The following is a 17,261-nucleotide window of genomic DNA, read 5'->3' as shown; positions in this document are numbered from 1 at the left end:
ATCGTCACCAGGGTCATCGCCTCTGATCTTATAATGCAATGCAGTGCATACCGAGCATTCATTCAAATTCTCGTATTCACCGCGGTAGAGGATGCAGTCGTTAATGCATGCATGTATCTTCACAACCTCTAAACCTAGAGGGCAGACAACCTTCTTTGCTTCGTACGTACTGGTGGGCAACTCGTTATTCTTTGGAAACATATTCTTCATCATTTTCAGCAAAATTTCAAATCCCGAGTCAGATAGACCTTCCTGTGCCTTCCATTTCAGCAAATCCAGTGTGCAGCCCAGCTTTTTCAGACCATTATCGCATCCGGGGTACAACGACTTTTTGTGATCCTCTAACATGCATCCAAATTCTCCCTCTCCTTTTCATTTTCGCAGCCTCTCCGTGCATCGACAATGGTCGGACCAAGATCATCAGTGGGCTCATCACGTGCCTCTTCTTCACCTTCCCCTTCACCTTCCCCACCATCAGCATCCTCCATGAAAATATCACCGAAATGATCAGGATAGTTGTCATCGATGATATCATCCCCTTCTTCATCTTCTTCCATTCTAACCCCTCTTTCTCCATGCTTGGTCCAACAATTATAGCTTGGCATGAAACCGTGCCGAAGCAGGTGCATGTGAACTTCTCTTGAGGAAGAGTAACCCTTCTGATTTTTACAGCCAACACATGGACAGATAACAAAACCCCCCCTGCTTGTTCGCATTAGCCACTACGAGGAAATCTTTCAAACCCGTAGTGAACTCGCCGGAGAGTCGGTTACCGTACATCCATTGCCGATTCATCTGCATTATTATTATATAAAGTATATAATTAACCATCATGCATTTGTTAAACTAACTAGCTAGAAATAATAGAAATTAAACAATGAACTACACACATGCATATTTTATCAATGACACATGAAAGGTTCAAGTTGCTAACCGCGATCGAGGAGGAAAAATAAATGAGAAAGCTCAAGTGTGGCTCGGACACTTCATATCATATTTGTTTCATACTCTCGGGCATTTCATCGAACACCTTGTGTGCATAAGAGGAACCAAAAAGCAAACCCACCACCCCTTGTGAAGATTGTGAAGAGAAGTGGCAGCAAATGGCTAAGTGAAGTGAGTTGAGCTGCCTTTTATAGGGATGGGCCTTTAGTCGCGGTTGGCCTGGCCAACCGCGACTAAAGCCCCTCCCGTTCCCCAGCTGTCGATCGAGCCCGCTGGGCCTAGACCTTTGGTCGCGGGTCGCCTCCCGAACCGCGACTAAAGACCCTTTAGTCGCGGTTCGAATATTTTGGGGACTAATGGGGGTGGATGGAAGCCTCTTTTTCTACTAGTGATGATGACGGAGTTTATGCGAGATTGCTCGACAGTTCGTTGGAGTTAACGGCTTTTGTAGCGTGTGTATGAGGTGCTCGCTAAGAGCCTACTAGACCGGTTGAGCGCTCCCGTTTTGCTTAGAGGGTGTCTCGGGGTATGTGATATTCCTGGTTCCTAGTTGATTGAGGCTTTCATTGATTTTTCAGGGTATAAGGCCCTCTTGATGTGATCTTCACTCATTGGGTGTTGCGTGGTGGCTTCAGATTTTTTTAATGTATAATTTTATCAAACATTTGTTGAATAAATTAATAAAAGAGTTTGTATGCATCTTTTTGATGCAGAGGCTGGAATCCATCTCCCATTTGCAAAAAAATAGCCTTATAATTTTTGCAAATCAAAATGTAAGTTCGCTAGAAATGGTCTTACTTGCTTCTCTTCCTAAGTTGCTATGCATTGTGGTCAAATCAGTATACTTTGGGACAAACTAAGAACATAAAAGGTACTGAATTGTTTGTTTATTCATGCAACCATCAAAGCATCTAGTGTAGGTTTATTAAAAGATAACTACTGCCGAAAAACATCAATCTCTGGAATCATACATATATTAGTGTTTAAAAAAAATATCAACACTAAGTTGATGGAGCTCATTGGATTATACGCATGATTTTTTTAAAGCACACCTCGGAGTAAGCACACCCGGTTTCTGTTAGAATTCGTTATTTTCATAATCTGTCGAGGTTCAGTGAAGTACTAAAATCATCATGATGCTTGTTTATTCTAGGGCTAGCAAAAGTACCGGTAATGAAACCCATGAAAACAGCCTCCATATATTCATGAACTCCGTAAATTGTGGGCATTACGGTTATCATAGCTGCCTCCTATCATGTAAACACAATACTAGGATTAATACACGAGGACAATACCACTTGCGGATGCTATGGAAACAGAGGAATGCAAGGGTGTTTGGCAACACGAGTAACCAGTGCAACATTCAACAACTCGCCGATCGGGGAATGCGAGGGTATTTGGCAACACGAGGAACCAGTGCAACATTCAACAACTCGCCAATCGCATCAGGGAGGTGTTCTGGATATGGGAAGTGTTCTTTGGAGGGAGAAGGATGGATGCGAGAGAGTAAACCTAGAGGATGCGTGTAGGAGGGGTGAGTGGGTGTGTTGATGTCTCGTCCAAGCCATTTGCTTTCAAATGGTCTTTGGACATCTTGTAATTGTATTTCAACCTCCTATAAAGATAAGGTGATCGTGCTCTCGAAAAAAAAAGCATCTTCGGCTAGCTGCATCACGCTGGCGATTGTCCATGGTCAGGCCTCGCCTGATTCAGAGCCTTTCTATACAAGAAAGCCTAATCGGTAACGCATGGGTGAGCAACATCACTTGGAATGCTCTCTGTTGATGCCACGGTTCAGTTCCTAAAGCTCTAGGAGGCTGTGGGCACCATGGTTTATGGCCTCGGCGAGGACATCTTCCGGTGGAAGTGGACGACCATGGTATTTTCTCTAGTCACACGGCCTAACATGACTTCTTTGTGGGCAAGTAGATCTTTGGTCCTTCCTGAAGCACCTCAGCTATGGAACTCCTTTGCCTCGTCGGCTCTCCGGGGAAGATGCTGGTTAGCAGATCGCATGGCTCGGCATGGCCTGCCATGTCATGTGACCTGCCCTTTTTGCGTCATAGAGGATGATTGTTTGAACCATCTTCTACTACAGTGCCGCTTCGCGAGAGTTATCTGGTTTAGTGTTGCAGTGCCACGGCTGAGATATCCTTTCCCTGCAGGCGACAGTGTACTTGGTGAGTGGTGGACCTTTCTCGAGACAGCGCCTTCGTGCCAAAGATTGCAGTACTTTCAACTCCCTCATCCTGCTAGTCACCAGATCGCTTTGGATGGAATGCAATGCTAGGGTTTTCACCGCGATGAGGAACCTGCTCATATCTTCCTAGAAATCATTGACAGCGAGTGGTTAGCTTGGGTAAGTTGTAGACGTCGGCTTATTCGAGAGGTAGAGTAGGGTGTTGTGTACCCAAACGTTGTAGGCTAATTCTAAGTGATCAAGTGGTGGGTCCCCTCTTATATATGTGATTTTGAAAGCTTAATATAATGACGCATAGATCTTCTGCGGGTTCTCATTTATATAGATCAAATTACGAGCTTTCTTATTTGGAAGGTCCAAGGTTGCTCTGACATGGAGATCAGGGCCTCACATCTTAGTGAAAAAAAGGTTGCAGTGGGTCTTGGTTGCAGTCAAACCCTGTCTATTGCAGGCATTGCTACTTAGTCTTCACCTTCTCAGCTTGATGAATCGCTACGCAGATCTTCTTCCAGCTCCTTCTGGCGATCAGTAATGGTATCACAACCCATGAACTGTTTGCGCCGATGAAATATGCCCAGAAGTAGAATGGACTGGCCCAAAAGTTGAAGCCATCCAAGTAGGCCGTAGCGAAGTAGACAATGCATCCATAGAGCTGACCCAGACAAACAGTAAATTGGAGGATATAGCTGTATGACTTCCGTGATGCAATAGCATAGCTGCAACAAACAAGATTTGGTAAGATAAAATAAAAGCTAATATATATCCTCAACATTAGAACAGTGTTGGATGAAATTACATAATAAGTATATCAAAAACTAGTAATACTGCCTTGTCTTGATATTGGCGTTGGTTTAATTGGGGCCAAACCAAAATCATAAAAGGTACTAAATTGTTTGCTCAAACATTTAAACTGCATGTTAATTCAACCATAGCTACTGTCTGCAAAGCATAGTAATCTGTATAATTATAAATTTATTAATATTTCGTAAAAGTTAATAGCAATACTATGTTGATGGTGCTTACAGGTTACATCCATATATTTTTTAAAGGGCTTGGCAGTAAGCATACCCATTTTCTGCTAAAATGAGTTATTTCTTCAACCTTCAAAGCCTGTCTACATTCAGTACATTATTCAAGTAATCATGATGCTAAGTTTAATTCAGGGCCAGCAAAGTTGGTCCAAAAGGAAGAGCATCAAAATAGATTATTCATCAACTCTGTAATTTGCGGGGCATTGCACTATGTTTCGAGCCCCTTATATCATGCAAGTACAACACTAAAGTTGATACAGGAGGACACACAATATACTCTCTTGAAGCATCTATCAGTAGCATGTCATATCAAAGCATGTGAACTTCAAATGATATAACTCCGTCAAATTATGAACTTCAACGAGTGTCAATTCAGATGACGATGCTCTGCTGTGTCTTGGAGATCATGGCCTCACATGTTAGCGAAACAAAGGGGTTAATTATGAAGCATGAAATCTGAGTGAGGCTCTAGTCCTTAACCCCATTGTAGAACCGTGTTTAAATTGATCTTCATCACTAAACAAGCTAACTGGTTTTTTTTTTTTACAGTAACATGACCCACAAAGTCAGAATATGCAGTATATACATTACTACAGCATGCGAAACAGAGCAAGCTGCTGCGGCGTATCAACCAAGGAACATGGATAATACAGTTAAAGAACAGAGCAAGTCTGAAGATGTGATCAGGAACAATACAGTTAAAGAAACAGAGCAAGTCTGAAGACGTACACTGCGAGCAGCGATGCGGGCCCTTCTAGCACAACGGTGATTGCTTCGACGGTGACGGTGGCGGTGTCCCTGGCGACGTACCTGGAGTCACCCTTGCTGTACTCCTTCCCTGCACAACACAATAGAGCACTTAGAGCTTAACTAACTAGGAATACTGAAAAGAGTGACGCGGGAACTGAAAAATGGGCTTCGACTTACAGACTTCGTCGAAGAAATTGGGGTTGCTCTTGGTGAAGAAATCTGGGGTGAAGACGAAGGGCCCCTCGATGAGCAGGTGGGTGAGGCCGGTGAACGCCCACCAGCACATGAGCAGCCGGTCGGCCTTGGACAGCCTGCCGCACCTCCCTGCGAACCGAAAATGAGATCTTGGGAGTCGAGACGGAAAAGGTCTGATAAAAGAAAGGAACTTGGTCTCGGTTACCTACCGGAGAGGAGCCAGACGGCGGCGAGGACGAAGAGGGAGGCGCCGAGGTAGGGCCCGACGATCTCGAGCTGCGACAGGCGCAGCGGCACGTAGCCCGGGAGGTCCAGGCCCGCCGGCAAGTAAGGGTGCGCTCCCATTGTCGCGGCCGCCGGATCGATCTTGGAGCTGGAGCTGGAAGTCAGTAGTCAAACTGGACAGTATGGATCGGATCGTCGTCGTGCCTGGCAGCGGACGAGTTTTGTAATCCAGAGTACAGATGCAGAGGCATGGTACCCGCATGGGGCATGTTGGGATCATCTGATTAAACTACTCGGAAATCTGCGATACGGGAAATCGCTGTCTTTTTTCTATGAACTTAGCGATCACCATCGATCGGTCATGGACTCATGCCAACGAATTGGTGTGTATTGGAGCCGGCATGTGATCGTATCACTAAGAGCATCAAATATGTGACAGCAGCGCCGGCATTGGTGTGTACGAGGAACGTCGGCACACCTTCCTTCGTTGGGGGAAGCCTTCCCCACACCAATTCGAATTTAAGATTTTTGAATACGAGTCTAACCCAACATCCGGCCACCAAATTATCGTAATTCATCATAGTCCAGCTGCCAAAATAACGGTTTGTGCTTGAAGGCCAAATGATCACTGGAAGGGCGTCAATGGCGGCTGGACCTCGACGACATCCTCCTCATCGGTGATCACCCGCGACACCTTGTCAGTGGACCCGACGGAGGCATGCTCGTCGATATGTTGTCCGCATGTACGCCGACGCATGCATGTGTGCCGATGGTGACGATGCTGCCATGGACGCCGCCGCAACTTGCGCCGCCATCACCTCCTTGCCGATGCGCTCGCGGTATATCTTGTGCCACAACCTCGCCAATGGATCCATGGTCGCCATATCCACCATTAAGATCTTGGATTCTTGAGTTATCTTGGCTAATGATAGTCGTGTCGCTTCATTCATGGCTTTCATGACGTCGGCTTGAGATTCCATCTTGGCCACCTCAACCTTCTCCCTCTCCAGCCCAATCTTCACATCTTGCTTCTCCAACATTGCCTTCCACATGGTGGCGTCCCTATTCACCACCTCATTGTTTTCGATGGAGAAGGAGGACACCATCTTCTTGATGGAGGCATCGATGCCGGCCAATGTTGGTGCCGCATTCTTCTCGGTCTTGGCTTTCTTGTTGCCAATGGGGTGCCTGACGAAGGCGGAGATGGCTGCGACCAGTCCATCTTCTCCGACGCGGTTCTTGTCATTGAGAGTGAGGCGGACGGTGTCCCACTTCTTGTAATCCTTGAGCTTCGTGAAGCAATGCATGAAGGGTAAGTCTTTGTCACCATTTTGATGCTTGTACATGGTGAGGGCGTCGAGCATCTAGCAAATTCATGAAGAGCAAGCAATGTATACCATCATATTGCTGCTCTCGGCGCGGTTCTTCACCTTCTCATAGAAGCCATGAAACGTGTTGCATGATATCTTGATGATGTTTAAGCGGTGAGACATGGCGGACTCATGAGGCCATACCTCATGGAAAATTTTCTTTGACATAACTAAAGGAAACGTGTTTCTATATGAATCAACTAGACATGACATCATAATCTAATATTTTTTCTATTCCTATACTTTTCCTATCTTATGAATCAAAGGAGCCATTAATTTTGACAAAGACAAAAGATAGGTGAGCAGCATCTCAGTTCTTGATCTTAAGAAAATCCAAGACCGTGTTTAAGTTTATTTGCAAAGTTAATTGAAGACGGCTGTACTTCTGTCCGGATTAGATTGGGGATGAAATAAATTTCAGAAAGCCAGGTATTGTATCTTGGATTAGAAATATATATATTTTTTAGGTGGTGTTCATAGAGTTAGGATGTGTATGTATGAGATTTCAAAAAAAAAGGATGTGTATGTATGAGTTTATAGGGTGAGTGTGTGGATCTGTAAGTGTCTACGTGTACTGTGTTTCGAAAATAATAATAGTGAGATATGTTGTTGACAGGTGGTCCCAGTCTAGTAGGCAAATTACGATTACCCTCTCAGCTTTTTTTTTGAGGGTATTACCCTCTCAGCTGTTCTTGACGAGACAAATTCCCATCGCCGCCGCCGGCCCGTGTAGGTTGTTGCGCGGTGACGGCCACGCCCGGCTGGAGAGATCGAGGAGATAAGGAGGTCGCCGTGCGTAGCCACCGTCGCAACTCCGGTAGTCCGCAATCACCTCGGGCGGCGAACTAGTCCCGTCATCCGTCCTGTAGGTCCGCGTCGCCGCCGGCACGGCAGACCAGGCAGAGGCCCTCCGGTTGAGCCCGTTTCCTTTCTCCCAGGTTATTCATCCGCCCCCTGCCCATCAATCAGTGCTCGTTCCTGGAGTAGCCAGATGATTGTTTCCCTCTTAGAAAGTTGCCAATTTAGAAATTAGAATAGATTCCTAAGTTGCAGGGGAGCTTGTGGTATCTCTACTTCTCTAGCCAACATTGACCACCCTCATGTTGTATTTTTGTAGTAACTTCCATTTACTGGTAAACTTTCAAGTTATTCCAAGTTTGGAGTACCATTCATACCGCAGTTTCTAAACCATTTACATATTTTTGGTTTATTTATCCATGTCCAGCTCTTTCAAGATTTGTTGGATCATCCTTTGACTGCGAACGTGTTTGAACTATTAATTCAAGTCATCTATCCTATCGGTTTTCTGATGTGCCATGCTTTTGCACTGAATTTACAGTGTGAATTGTGGAAGGAAGCTCCATGCTACTGATGCAAAATAGCTAATTCGACTCCTCATTGAAACAGGCATTTGTCCCAGTCATCTTAAAGCGGAGCATATAATCAACAAAGTGTAATGGCGGAACCATCACCATCATATTCATCATCTCATGGGAAAAGGAAGCGAGCATGCTCTCCTAATGACAATGCCAGTAGTTCACCAGGCAGAACCAAAAACAGCACAAGCCTTGGTTCGTTACTTTCTATGTCTAAGTTATTCCCCTCTGTTAGAGTAATTAAACTCCAGGTCACTAAACTTGCTCAGGTGTGTCAAATAGGCCATCGTTCTCTTAGTTTCCGCATTTAGGTCAAGATTAAATCAAATGAGTCACTGCATATCACCACCAGCAGGTTGCATCAGATAGATGAGTCAGTGTAATTATGCATGTAATTACCCTACGTTTTCTCTTTCTCTTCCTTTTCAGCATGTGAGCCTGGTAAAATTAATAGGATGTCTATTGTAGTTGTTCCATTCAGTTATATATGTCCAGAAAATTGGTTTCATAAGCAGCTATTACATGGCAGAATTGGCCAGCTGCAACAAGTCAAGTGAGACTTCATTTGTTTTACCCAAGGTTCAGGAAAGCGGAAAGCGTAATCGATGCGGTGGCCTTCCGCTTAGAGCTTATGCATTTAGTGCGTGCTTAAGCGGTGCTAAAGCGTTCTTGACTTAGTCAACGGCAGGAACAAAAACTAGCGAAAATCAGGAATTTCAGGCCAAAGAACAAGTATTATTTGAACAGAACAGTGGAATAAAGATAGCTTACCGAATCAGATCAATACACAACAACACAACCAATACACAACAACACAACTACACAGTAGATCGTATCATACAATCAGAGATCAATTATTCATACTTTCAGTTTTAGACTTTTAGTCCAGCATAACGATTCAGAATTCAGGATATCATATTAGGTATATCACAGAATTCAGAAAATCAGATCAATACACCACAAGTTCACAATATAAATTCAGAAATCATAGTAGGTGTATCACCGATCAGAATTCAGAAATCATACTAGGAAAAAGGAATATCACAAGATTGGGCGCGCTAAACCCCGCGCTCGCGCCAAAAGTTACCGTGTCCCGACAATTTCCCATGGGCCCAAAAGTTACCGCATATAACGCTTCGGGATTGCTTTTTCAACGCTCTTGCGTGCATAATCATGATTTTTTTAAAAGCGTAATGATTAATCGTGCCTAGCGCTTAATTAGCCGCTTTGGCCCTAATCGATGCGGTACCCCTATGCTTCACGCTTCATCGCGCTTAAGTGACCGCTTTTTTCCGCATTCCCGAACCTTGGTTTTACCAAGATTTGTTGAGAACAAAAGTAAACATATAGCTACATACGCACAACCATTTTTAACACTCTTTATTTTTGCTCAAGTACACATGATCGCGTAAAGTAAATGAAACAATAATTTTTTTGTCTGGGGTGGTACTGGAATAAGATTTTTCATGGAGAGGAACTAACAAAAGGACTAACTAGATTATTCATGTTGCTGCAAAATTGGGAACACGATTAGAGACCTTGGATAGCGATGCTTAGGACATTGGAGAGTTCATGGTTAGTACCAAAATAGCTAAGCTAGGAGAGTGGGTGCCTAGCTGACAACCTCAAAGTAAGTTTAGTGGCCTAGAACATAACTTATTTCCTATTTTAGACCACTTCTAGCTGTTACATTAGACTGTCACCATCAAAGACATTAGTGACCTAGAAGTTGCTACATATTGTATGTGAAAAACATTGAATTCAATGACAATATTGTTGTACATCTTAAGCTGGTAACAAGTCAGGATCAGGATCTAACAATTTTGATGACGCAGAGGACAACCTTATATTCACTGATACGTTGATAGCTCTACAATTGATGCGCGCACAATTCCCAAAGCTAGAGAAGGTATTGGCATCCCCTCATTATCATTATTTTCAATCTTGTCTGAACTTGGAGAACAAAAGTATCATGTTTCAGTTTGCTGCACTGTGCCAAATATTTTAAAGATAGGCAGCTCACGTTTCCAGGATCCCATCAGAAAATGACTATGCTAATTTGATGGTTGTCTAGGCGGAAATCACTGCCAAGATATCACCGAAAATACCTGCCTCCATAGTTATTCTGCAAATTTGATCTATTGAGAGAAAGGAACAACCAGGTATTCCAGGGAGAGCCAGGACCTTCAGACAATGGCCAACAAATTAAGGCAGAGGTGGAGCCACGGGTCAGGCTTACCATCACTGGCTACAAGAGCCGCCATGCGGATAGGCTTATTTTGTTTTGTGTTCCATAAGTGTTATTTTTGAGTGTATGTGCAACATGTACTTGGGGGCTGTGGTGCGCGCTTTGCTTAATGGCCACCGCTGAACTCCTGTATTTATGTTAGCACCTCCTCTTAATGGAAAGATACGCAAACCGAATAAATATTCCATGTAATGTAAAAAAGAGCATGTTTTAATATAGTAAGGATGGTTATATAAACTCCATTGTGCTTCTTCTGTGGTTATTTCCTTTTCTAATGCTGATTCAGTACCGTTTCTGAACAAAATTCATCTTTTTTGTATGTTCTTGTAGGTTGTGACACAGCCATTCATTTTGCAATCGCAATTGTATAGCAGCGTGAAGGACAGGACTCAAGTTGATAGAGATTTGGAGGTTTTCTTTTGAACTTATGCAATAACTCTTTATGGGGAAACAGAGTTGTAGATGTTACCTTTGGATTGTTTTCTAGTGATTCTCATATTAAACTCTTCAAGTCATTATCATTCACTAGTGTGTATTAATCTCCAACTGCATCAGAGATAGTTTTTCCTTGGTTGTGATGAAATTTGAACATAGAAATACTTCCTTTTGCAGTCACTGAAGAAAGACAGAGTACTCCGAGTATTCAAACTCAGTACTGGTCAGGATGACCATGCTATCATGTTCATGGATGATTATCTAAGACAGGTATGTGTTGTCCTGGTTTTGCATTAAGTAGGTTCACTAGATCTGGATGATGTTAATGTAAAGGCAGTTAAGAAGTATATACTATAATTTAGTTAATTAGTCTTTTGTGATACTTCTCCCACAAGGCAAGCACAGAATTTGCACATCCCATCCACCCAACCATGCATACAACACCTCATTCAAGCCCATCCGTACCAAGCTGGATAGCCATATGCCCATATCCCATCTACCCTTGTGTAACCAACAAAGTGCACAGTAATCAGACTGCAAATTTATCGTCATAGACATGTCAACAATACCCTAGAGAGCATTTCTTCATTAATTAGTGAAAGATGTGAACATTCTCTTTGTAGTGTGTATAGCAAGATTTTGCTTTTCAGAACCTTAATTTCGAACTCTTACTTGCCGAATAAACCATATTCTTATTTTCCTAACTCTATCTCTTGCCTAACTAAAAAGATATCTTTCATGTCCTTTTCCTTTTCTCTTCGGGGTTCTAGGGGGGGGGGGGGGGGGGGATCTCATCTCGTTACATAAAAAAACAGTCATTATGTACCTAATCTCCTGTTCATACTGAAGTTTAGTTTAGTCCTAATATGATTGTTCATCGCATTAACTTTGCCTTTTTCTACTACAAATTCTAATGGATCTGTTCCACGTATGCAGATGGAGTTTGCTATCAGGAGGTCAACGGGTAAAAAACAAGATGGTAGTGAAGTGTTTGAGTGGTTTGAGAAATATGTTCTGCATTCGAAATTGGATGTTAGCGTAAATCACCTAGAGCTGGTAAGTTTCAACCAATTACTGATAAGTGTTAGTCCTGTGCAGAATTCTTTCTTGACCTTTTTCTGTAGAATAGCGCATTATCAAGCTTTAACTTCCCTGAGGCTTTGCGATGATCTATCATGGAGATTTTGAGCTGACACTTTGTTTTGGAATATTGTTTCTTAAACTATACCTAGTAATAAACCAAGACATGGTGCTGCTCTATAGAACTTTTCATGCATTCTGCTTGTTGTTGCAGTGTTCACTGTTATCATGTGGGGGTGATGCAAAAGATAAACATATCACAGTGTTGATGAATGCTGGCCTCCTAGTAAGTAATATTTTTATTACTTTCCATGGGATCATTATCATCGCTGTTTTTGTCTTACTTTAGAATGTTGAACTGAAGAAAGTTATGTTAAACTGAAAGAATACTATGTCTCCAATATTTTTTTGTCATGTTTAGCAACCAAGTAATAAGCACATCTAATTTGATTACGTGAAGAAAACATGTTTTTGACCAATCATGCTTACTGTTTGTCCCATATTGGTTTTCTGCAGACGCGCCAGCTAATAGATCCAAACATGTACTGGTTTTCTATTCCAAGTATTGGTCCAATCTTGAAAGGCCTATCCCAGGTTTGCACTTCTTGACTTTTCTCTTCCTTGGTTCTAATTTCGCGGTGCCAGTTAAACGAAAGATGGCCTTAAAAAATTGATAATGAATTCAAAGCTTATCTGCGAGTGAAATAATTTAGCCTCCGCTTTAGTGATTGACAGGCTATCATGAATCCCAAGGACTGTTATTAGATTAAATTGCAGTGGAGGTCCCTATACCGGCAAGTTGGGTACAACTTGGTCCATGAAGTCATGAACTTAAAAATTGGACACTTGTGTCCTCAGACCTGAATAAGTTGTGCAAATGGGGCCATAAGTTGTTATCTTGCTGCCATAGCATCCATCTGAGCAGTAGACAGTGCTCTTCCGGTGCCTACTTTGTGGCTCTTTTGTAGCGGCCAAAGGGTTTGTTCATATGATATTTTTCCGTGTATGTCACATCCTTTCTAGATTGCAATGAATTATATTATATTGTTCTTGATTGCTGCACATGCATCTTTTCTTCCTTAATACCCACTAAGATGGAGTACTTGGCCGCTTCATATTATATAAACAGGTTCAATTCATGTATATACTTCGGAACCGCACACGATGTACTTCATGAATGCTAGTTTGTTTCCTCTCGGCCTGGCTTTCCCGTATTCTTCTAGATGGCTACGAACTGACTTTTTACAGTTGCAATTTCTCTGTCAAAAAGACTGACATATGTGGTTATGGTGAGCAGGGGAGGAAGGAAGTTCTTTCATTACTGAACCGTCGGAAGTACAAGGAGATGCTAGTGTCTTCACTGGAGAAGACGAGGTTGAGGTCATCGCCTCTAGACGTGCGGTTCCACCTCCGCGATCTTATCGGGTCTGGTCACATAAAGACGGTTCAGACACCCACCGGCTTACTTGCTCGTGTATCAACAGATTGACAATCAAACAGTTTTGGATCAATTAATCTTAGTTTATCTTCCTTGCTGGGTACTACCCAGCTTCTGTGCTTCTGATTATGTTTTATGTTATGGCGATTTTGGCTTCTTTTGGCGTCAGGAGTACTTGGAGCTATCTTATTGGTTCATGCATTCTTTTTTTCTTTTTCTGTCAGAGGTATTCTTGATCTGGTTAATGTGCCTAAGTTTGAAATTAAGGAGCTGAAGTTGGTGTGCGTGCACATAAGGATCCTCTTTGCCCTGATGATGTTAAGACTGCTACCTTTTGTAGGAGCAGATCTAAGATCACAAATAAGAACATGGCAATTTATCCAGAATTGATGTGGATTTTGTATAGGAAACAATCATTCACAATTAATAATTCCCAATTTTATGTATCACCTCCAATATTTTCTACTGCCCCCGTTCCTAAATGTAAGTCTTTTTGGTAAGCTGATTTATTAGCTTCCTAAAAAGGCTTATATTTCAGAACCCAGGTAAATACTATACTAGTTTTCGTTGCTATAGCATGCTGATCTTGAAAATGAGTTCAAAACTTAGCTGAGCTGAGCCGATTTCCTTTTTTTTTTTTTGAAATTCAGTCGGGTGGAAACCCGACAGACTGCTATTAATACTAGAGTACAAAGAGACCCTAAAAGATACACAAATTACATAGGGGCCAAGATTATACAAAGAGGACCCTGACGAAGCACAGAAGAACACCGTTGGGCAGAGCAGAGCAGCGGCGGAGCGGCGGCCCTACTGCCATTCAGTCCAACGTCAAAAATCATCGGAGAAGAGCTCCAAGACGAAGTCGCCTCCGCCATCAAACAAACCCCGCAAGCCAGCCATCACCATGAAGGCTTGAGCAAGCGAGAGAGAGTGGCAGCCGCAACCAGTACTGCGCCATCAGCAGAAGAGAGAAGCCCAGCTGCATGACACTTCCCGTCCCCTCGCCTCCACGGCCGGTCAGGCCGAAAGAAATCAAGCAGCTCACCTCCGCGTCCACCTCCCCCGCCACCATGGCCGGCCAAGGAGACAAGGAGGCCATCTTCTCGCCAGCAGACGACTCCTAGATGCCTTATCGAAGAGCATGGCCGCCGACGAACTCCAGACAAGATCCACCATGGATCTGCAGAGAGGTCGCCGACGACGGGCCACCTGGTGCTGCACCAGAGCATCAGAGAGACACTCCGCCCTTGCCACCTCCAAATCAAGCCGTTGACGCCAACTCCGACCACACCCCCTCACCACCAAGGCCGGCCAGGAGCGGAAGAAGAGGCATCAAGAAAAGTTCGAAGGAGATGACACAGGCCTTATTGTTGAGATCAGTCGAGGAGGGGGTCCCTGGACTCCGGCCGCCGGAGCAGAGAGACACTGCCAGAACTCGGCCCGCTCTGGATCTGGCCACGAACCAGAGCTTCTACTCCTATACTAACCGGCAAACCACCGTAAATCTACTCATATCCTAGAGAACTACCTCTGGCACCTCACCTCCGCCACCTCCGGCCGGCATCGCTGCCGGAAGGGCTCGGGATCGTCCCAGATCTCGTGGAAGAGGCTCTGGCTACTGTAGCGAGCAGAGAGAGGGGTTGGGGGAAAGTCCCGATTTCCATTTCACGGGTGCTTATAATGCAATGGACTTGGACAACTCTGCTTTTTTTTCTTACTAGTCAAGTGATGGTCGGTATGAGCGAAAGTTGGTTACTTTGGATCATTCATGATAATGCTATTTGTTCTGAACCACTGACTCATCTAAGAACTTCTCCCCATTCCTTTGATGCGAGTTTCATCTAACGAGACGATACATTTCCCTTCAGTTTATTTTTGGTGATAGATCAGAACCTAACATCCAAGTAAATTATCACATTATTTTGCCGCCCGCTCACACAATGAAAATGACATGATAAACACTTAATGAATGCCCTGCTCAACACATCTCCCATGCTGGCAATATGTTTTGTTTCGTAAGAGCTAACAAAGACTAGAGATGTTCAAAGTCTTATATATACCCATGTCCTAGGACCTAAACAAGTGTGATATGGATTCAGAATCACATATGCTTTTAAAGTTCAGGCCACATAAAGTATCGGAGGAAAACAAAAACATGAGAGTCAAGGAAGTGAGGGAAAAGGAGGTGAGAACCACGAGCCTGGAGCTTGTTGCACGAGTGAGGGGTTCTTTGAGCCGATTTCCATTTCATGCGTGTTTACAATGCAGTGGACTTGGAAAACCAAGTGATGGTAGGTATGACTACACTAGAATTGTAGATCGTGGTAACCATGTAAATGTTTCTCTCAGGAGAAGGCATACCATACAAATGGCAAGCCTGTTACCAACCTAAGTGTTGCTGCGCCAACTGGCATTGTCAATGTGTACAGTTAATACTGCCGGGCATATATGTCACTGAAACAATGCTTCAGATGATAATTTTCTTGGTAAGCCTTAGTGGTACAAGTTTCCAACTACTGTTATTTTTTTTCATATATAGCAATGCTTCAAGCAAGCATGTCCTACAAAAAAAAACAGGATGATGAATATAGATTTACCAAGAGAACATTCGATTTCAAGTAAAAAGAATGTCAGGTAATAAACAGTATATTAGTTTCTTAGAAAAGTAGACAGACTCATTCATAGATAGAACATTCAAATAAACATAATATAAGAAGCTAGAAAGGAAATCATGTTGGCCGCTCCTGCCATTTTCAGACATAAATGCAAAATAAGCAATATGTGGAAAACTATTCATGTAAAACAATAGCAGAATGGCAAGAGCCCAGTGGACACATAAGAGCCTGGTATTCAATCATCGTATGAAGAGTGAGGAGCAGCAGTACAACCAACATCAAATGGATTTTCCGACCCACAACAATGCCAGTACTGGAGCACTTTGCCTGCACCCGGAGTATCCATGGTCCCACCGGCATGGACGCTTTCGAATTTTCTCTTTGTTTCTCCTGGAATTACAAAAAAGAAGCAGCAACTTAGTTTTATGAAAGAACAATACTAAAAGAACTAGACTGGTACGCGTTTCTAATCAAAATGGTAAGAGCTAGTGGCGAATTCAGTGTACAGAGTAATCAGACTTGACACATCACAGGATTTGTAAAAGAAGTGCTAGACAGGGCATGTTTCATAGACGCATTACTCACCACTGACTGACTAGTGGGTGTGAAGATGAGCAGGTAGCTGTAAGAGAGAATTAAAGATTTCTGACCTCCAAAGTGGGCCGTGTGGTGGCGGCACGATGATGGGTGATTTGCCGCCGGGTCGTACTGCTTCTTGCAATTCTTGCACGTGCGGAGCACCGGCCCGGTCACGCCTCCTGGGACGGCCGCGGCGGTGAAGGACACCGACGGCCGGAGGTGGCGGCGCGGGGGGGTCCGGGAGGTGGGGCAATCCCGCCTGGGTGCCTGGAGCAGCGGCATACGCGCGAGCGGCGCGGCCATGAGCAGCGCCGGCGCAACCGCGTAAGCGAAGAGCTGGTACTCGAAATCCAACCAAAGGGCAGGGCAGCAGATGGAGCGGTGGCCTTGTGCTTCCAATTCGCAGTCCAATTTTAGAATTTGGGGAAGGAACAAGATGGCAGTCGATGGGAACCGAAATAGTATAGAGAGATGGTCGGTCCCATAGAAGTGGGACCAGTAAAGTGTTGCCATTGAGATCTCTTGGCTGAGAAAAAACAAACATAGCCGCGTATTACAAACCGTGTCTGGATTAAGCGGGTCAGATTAAACTTTTAGTGACCACCGTTACGTGCTGCCGCTTTTAGGACACGTCTATCTCTAACCGTGTTCTCCAAAACAAGACCCCAAAATATTGTAATAATACTAAATATAAAGTTTTTCATTCAAATTTAATTATATCTTACAAGTTTGAATGAAAGACGGCTACGTGGTCGCCCTAGCCTACTTGCCATC

The 17,261-nt window shown here is 43.7% G+C and overlaps 3 protein-coding genes across 3 annotated transcripts; 1 reads left to right on the top strand and 2 right to left on the bottom strand.

Annotated features, from left to right (window-relative positions):
• Positions 1–3,433: 3,433 nt before the first annotated feature.
• LOC127341441 (probable 3-beta-hydroxysteroid-Delta(8),Delta(7)-isomerase) lies at positions 3,434–5,670 on the bottom strand. Its single transcript, XM_051367294.2, has 4 exons — positions 5,331–5,670; positions 5,104–5,250; positions 4,906–5,014; positions 3,434–3,861 (listed from the first exon to the last, which is right to left on the bottom strand). The coding sequence occupies exons 1-4, from the start codon at positions 5,464–5,466 to the stop codon at positions 3,603–3,605; spliced, it is 651 nt and encodes a 216-aa protein (XP_051223254.1). The 5' UTR covers positions 5,467–5,670; the 3' UTR covers positions 3,434–3,602.
• A 1,715-nt stretch (positions 5,671–7,385) lies between these two features.
• LOC127341442 (uncharacterized) lies at positions 7,386–13,461 on the top strand. Its single transcript, XM_051367295.2, has 9 exons — positions 7,386–7,654; positions 8,124–8,287; positions 9,928–10,001; positions 10,671–10,751; positions 10,953–11,045; positions 11,712–11,831; positions 12,070–12,141; positions 12,372–12,449; positions 13,153–13,461. Exons 2-9 carry the CDS (start codon positions 8,173–8,175, stop codon positions 13,342–13,344), a joined length of 825 nt encoding a protein of 274 aa, XP_051223255.1. The 5' UTR covers positions 7,386–7,654; positions 8,124–8,172; the 3' UTR covers positions 13,345–13,461.
• Positions 13,462–15,923: 2,462 nt separating this feature from the next.
• LOC127341443 (uncharacterized) lies at positions 15,924–16,918 on the bottom strand. Its single transcript, XM_051367297.1, has 2 exons — positions 16,559–16,918; positions 15,924–16,298 (listed from the first exon to the last, which is right to left on the bottom strand). The coding sequence occupies exons 1-2, from the start codon at positions 16,788–16,790 to the stop codon at positions 16,144–16,146; spliced, it is 387 nt and encodes a 128-aa protein (XP_051223257.1). The 5' UTR covers positions 16,791–16,918; the 3' UTR covers positions 15,924–16,143.
• Positions 16,919–17,261: the final 343 nt, after the last annotated feature.

The sequence above is a fragment of the Lolium perenne genome, chromosome 3 (genome assembly GCF_019359855.2).
Source record: "Lolium perenne isolate Kyuss_39 chromosome 3, Kyuss_2.0, whole genome shotgun sequence".
Lineage (NCBI taxonomy): Eukaryota > Viridiplantae > Streptophyta > Magnoliopsida > Poales > Poaceae > Lolium > Lolium perenne.
The sequence above is the reverse complement of the archived record's forward strand: the minus strand, read 5'-3'. Positions and strand labels throughout refer to the sequence as shown.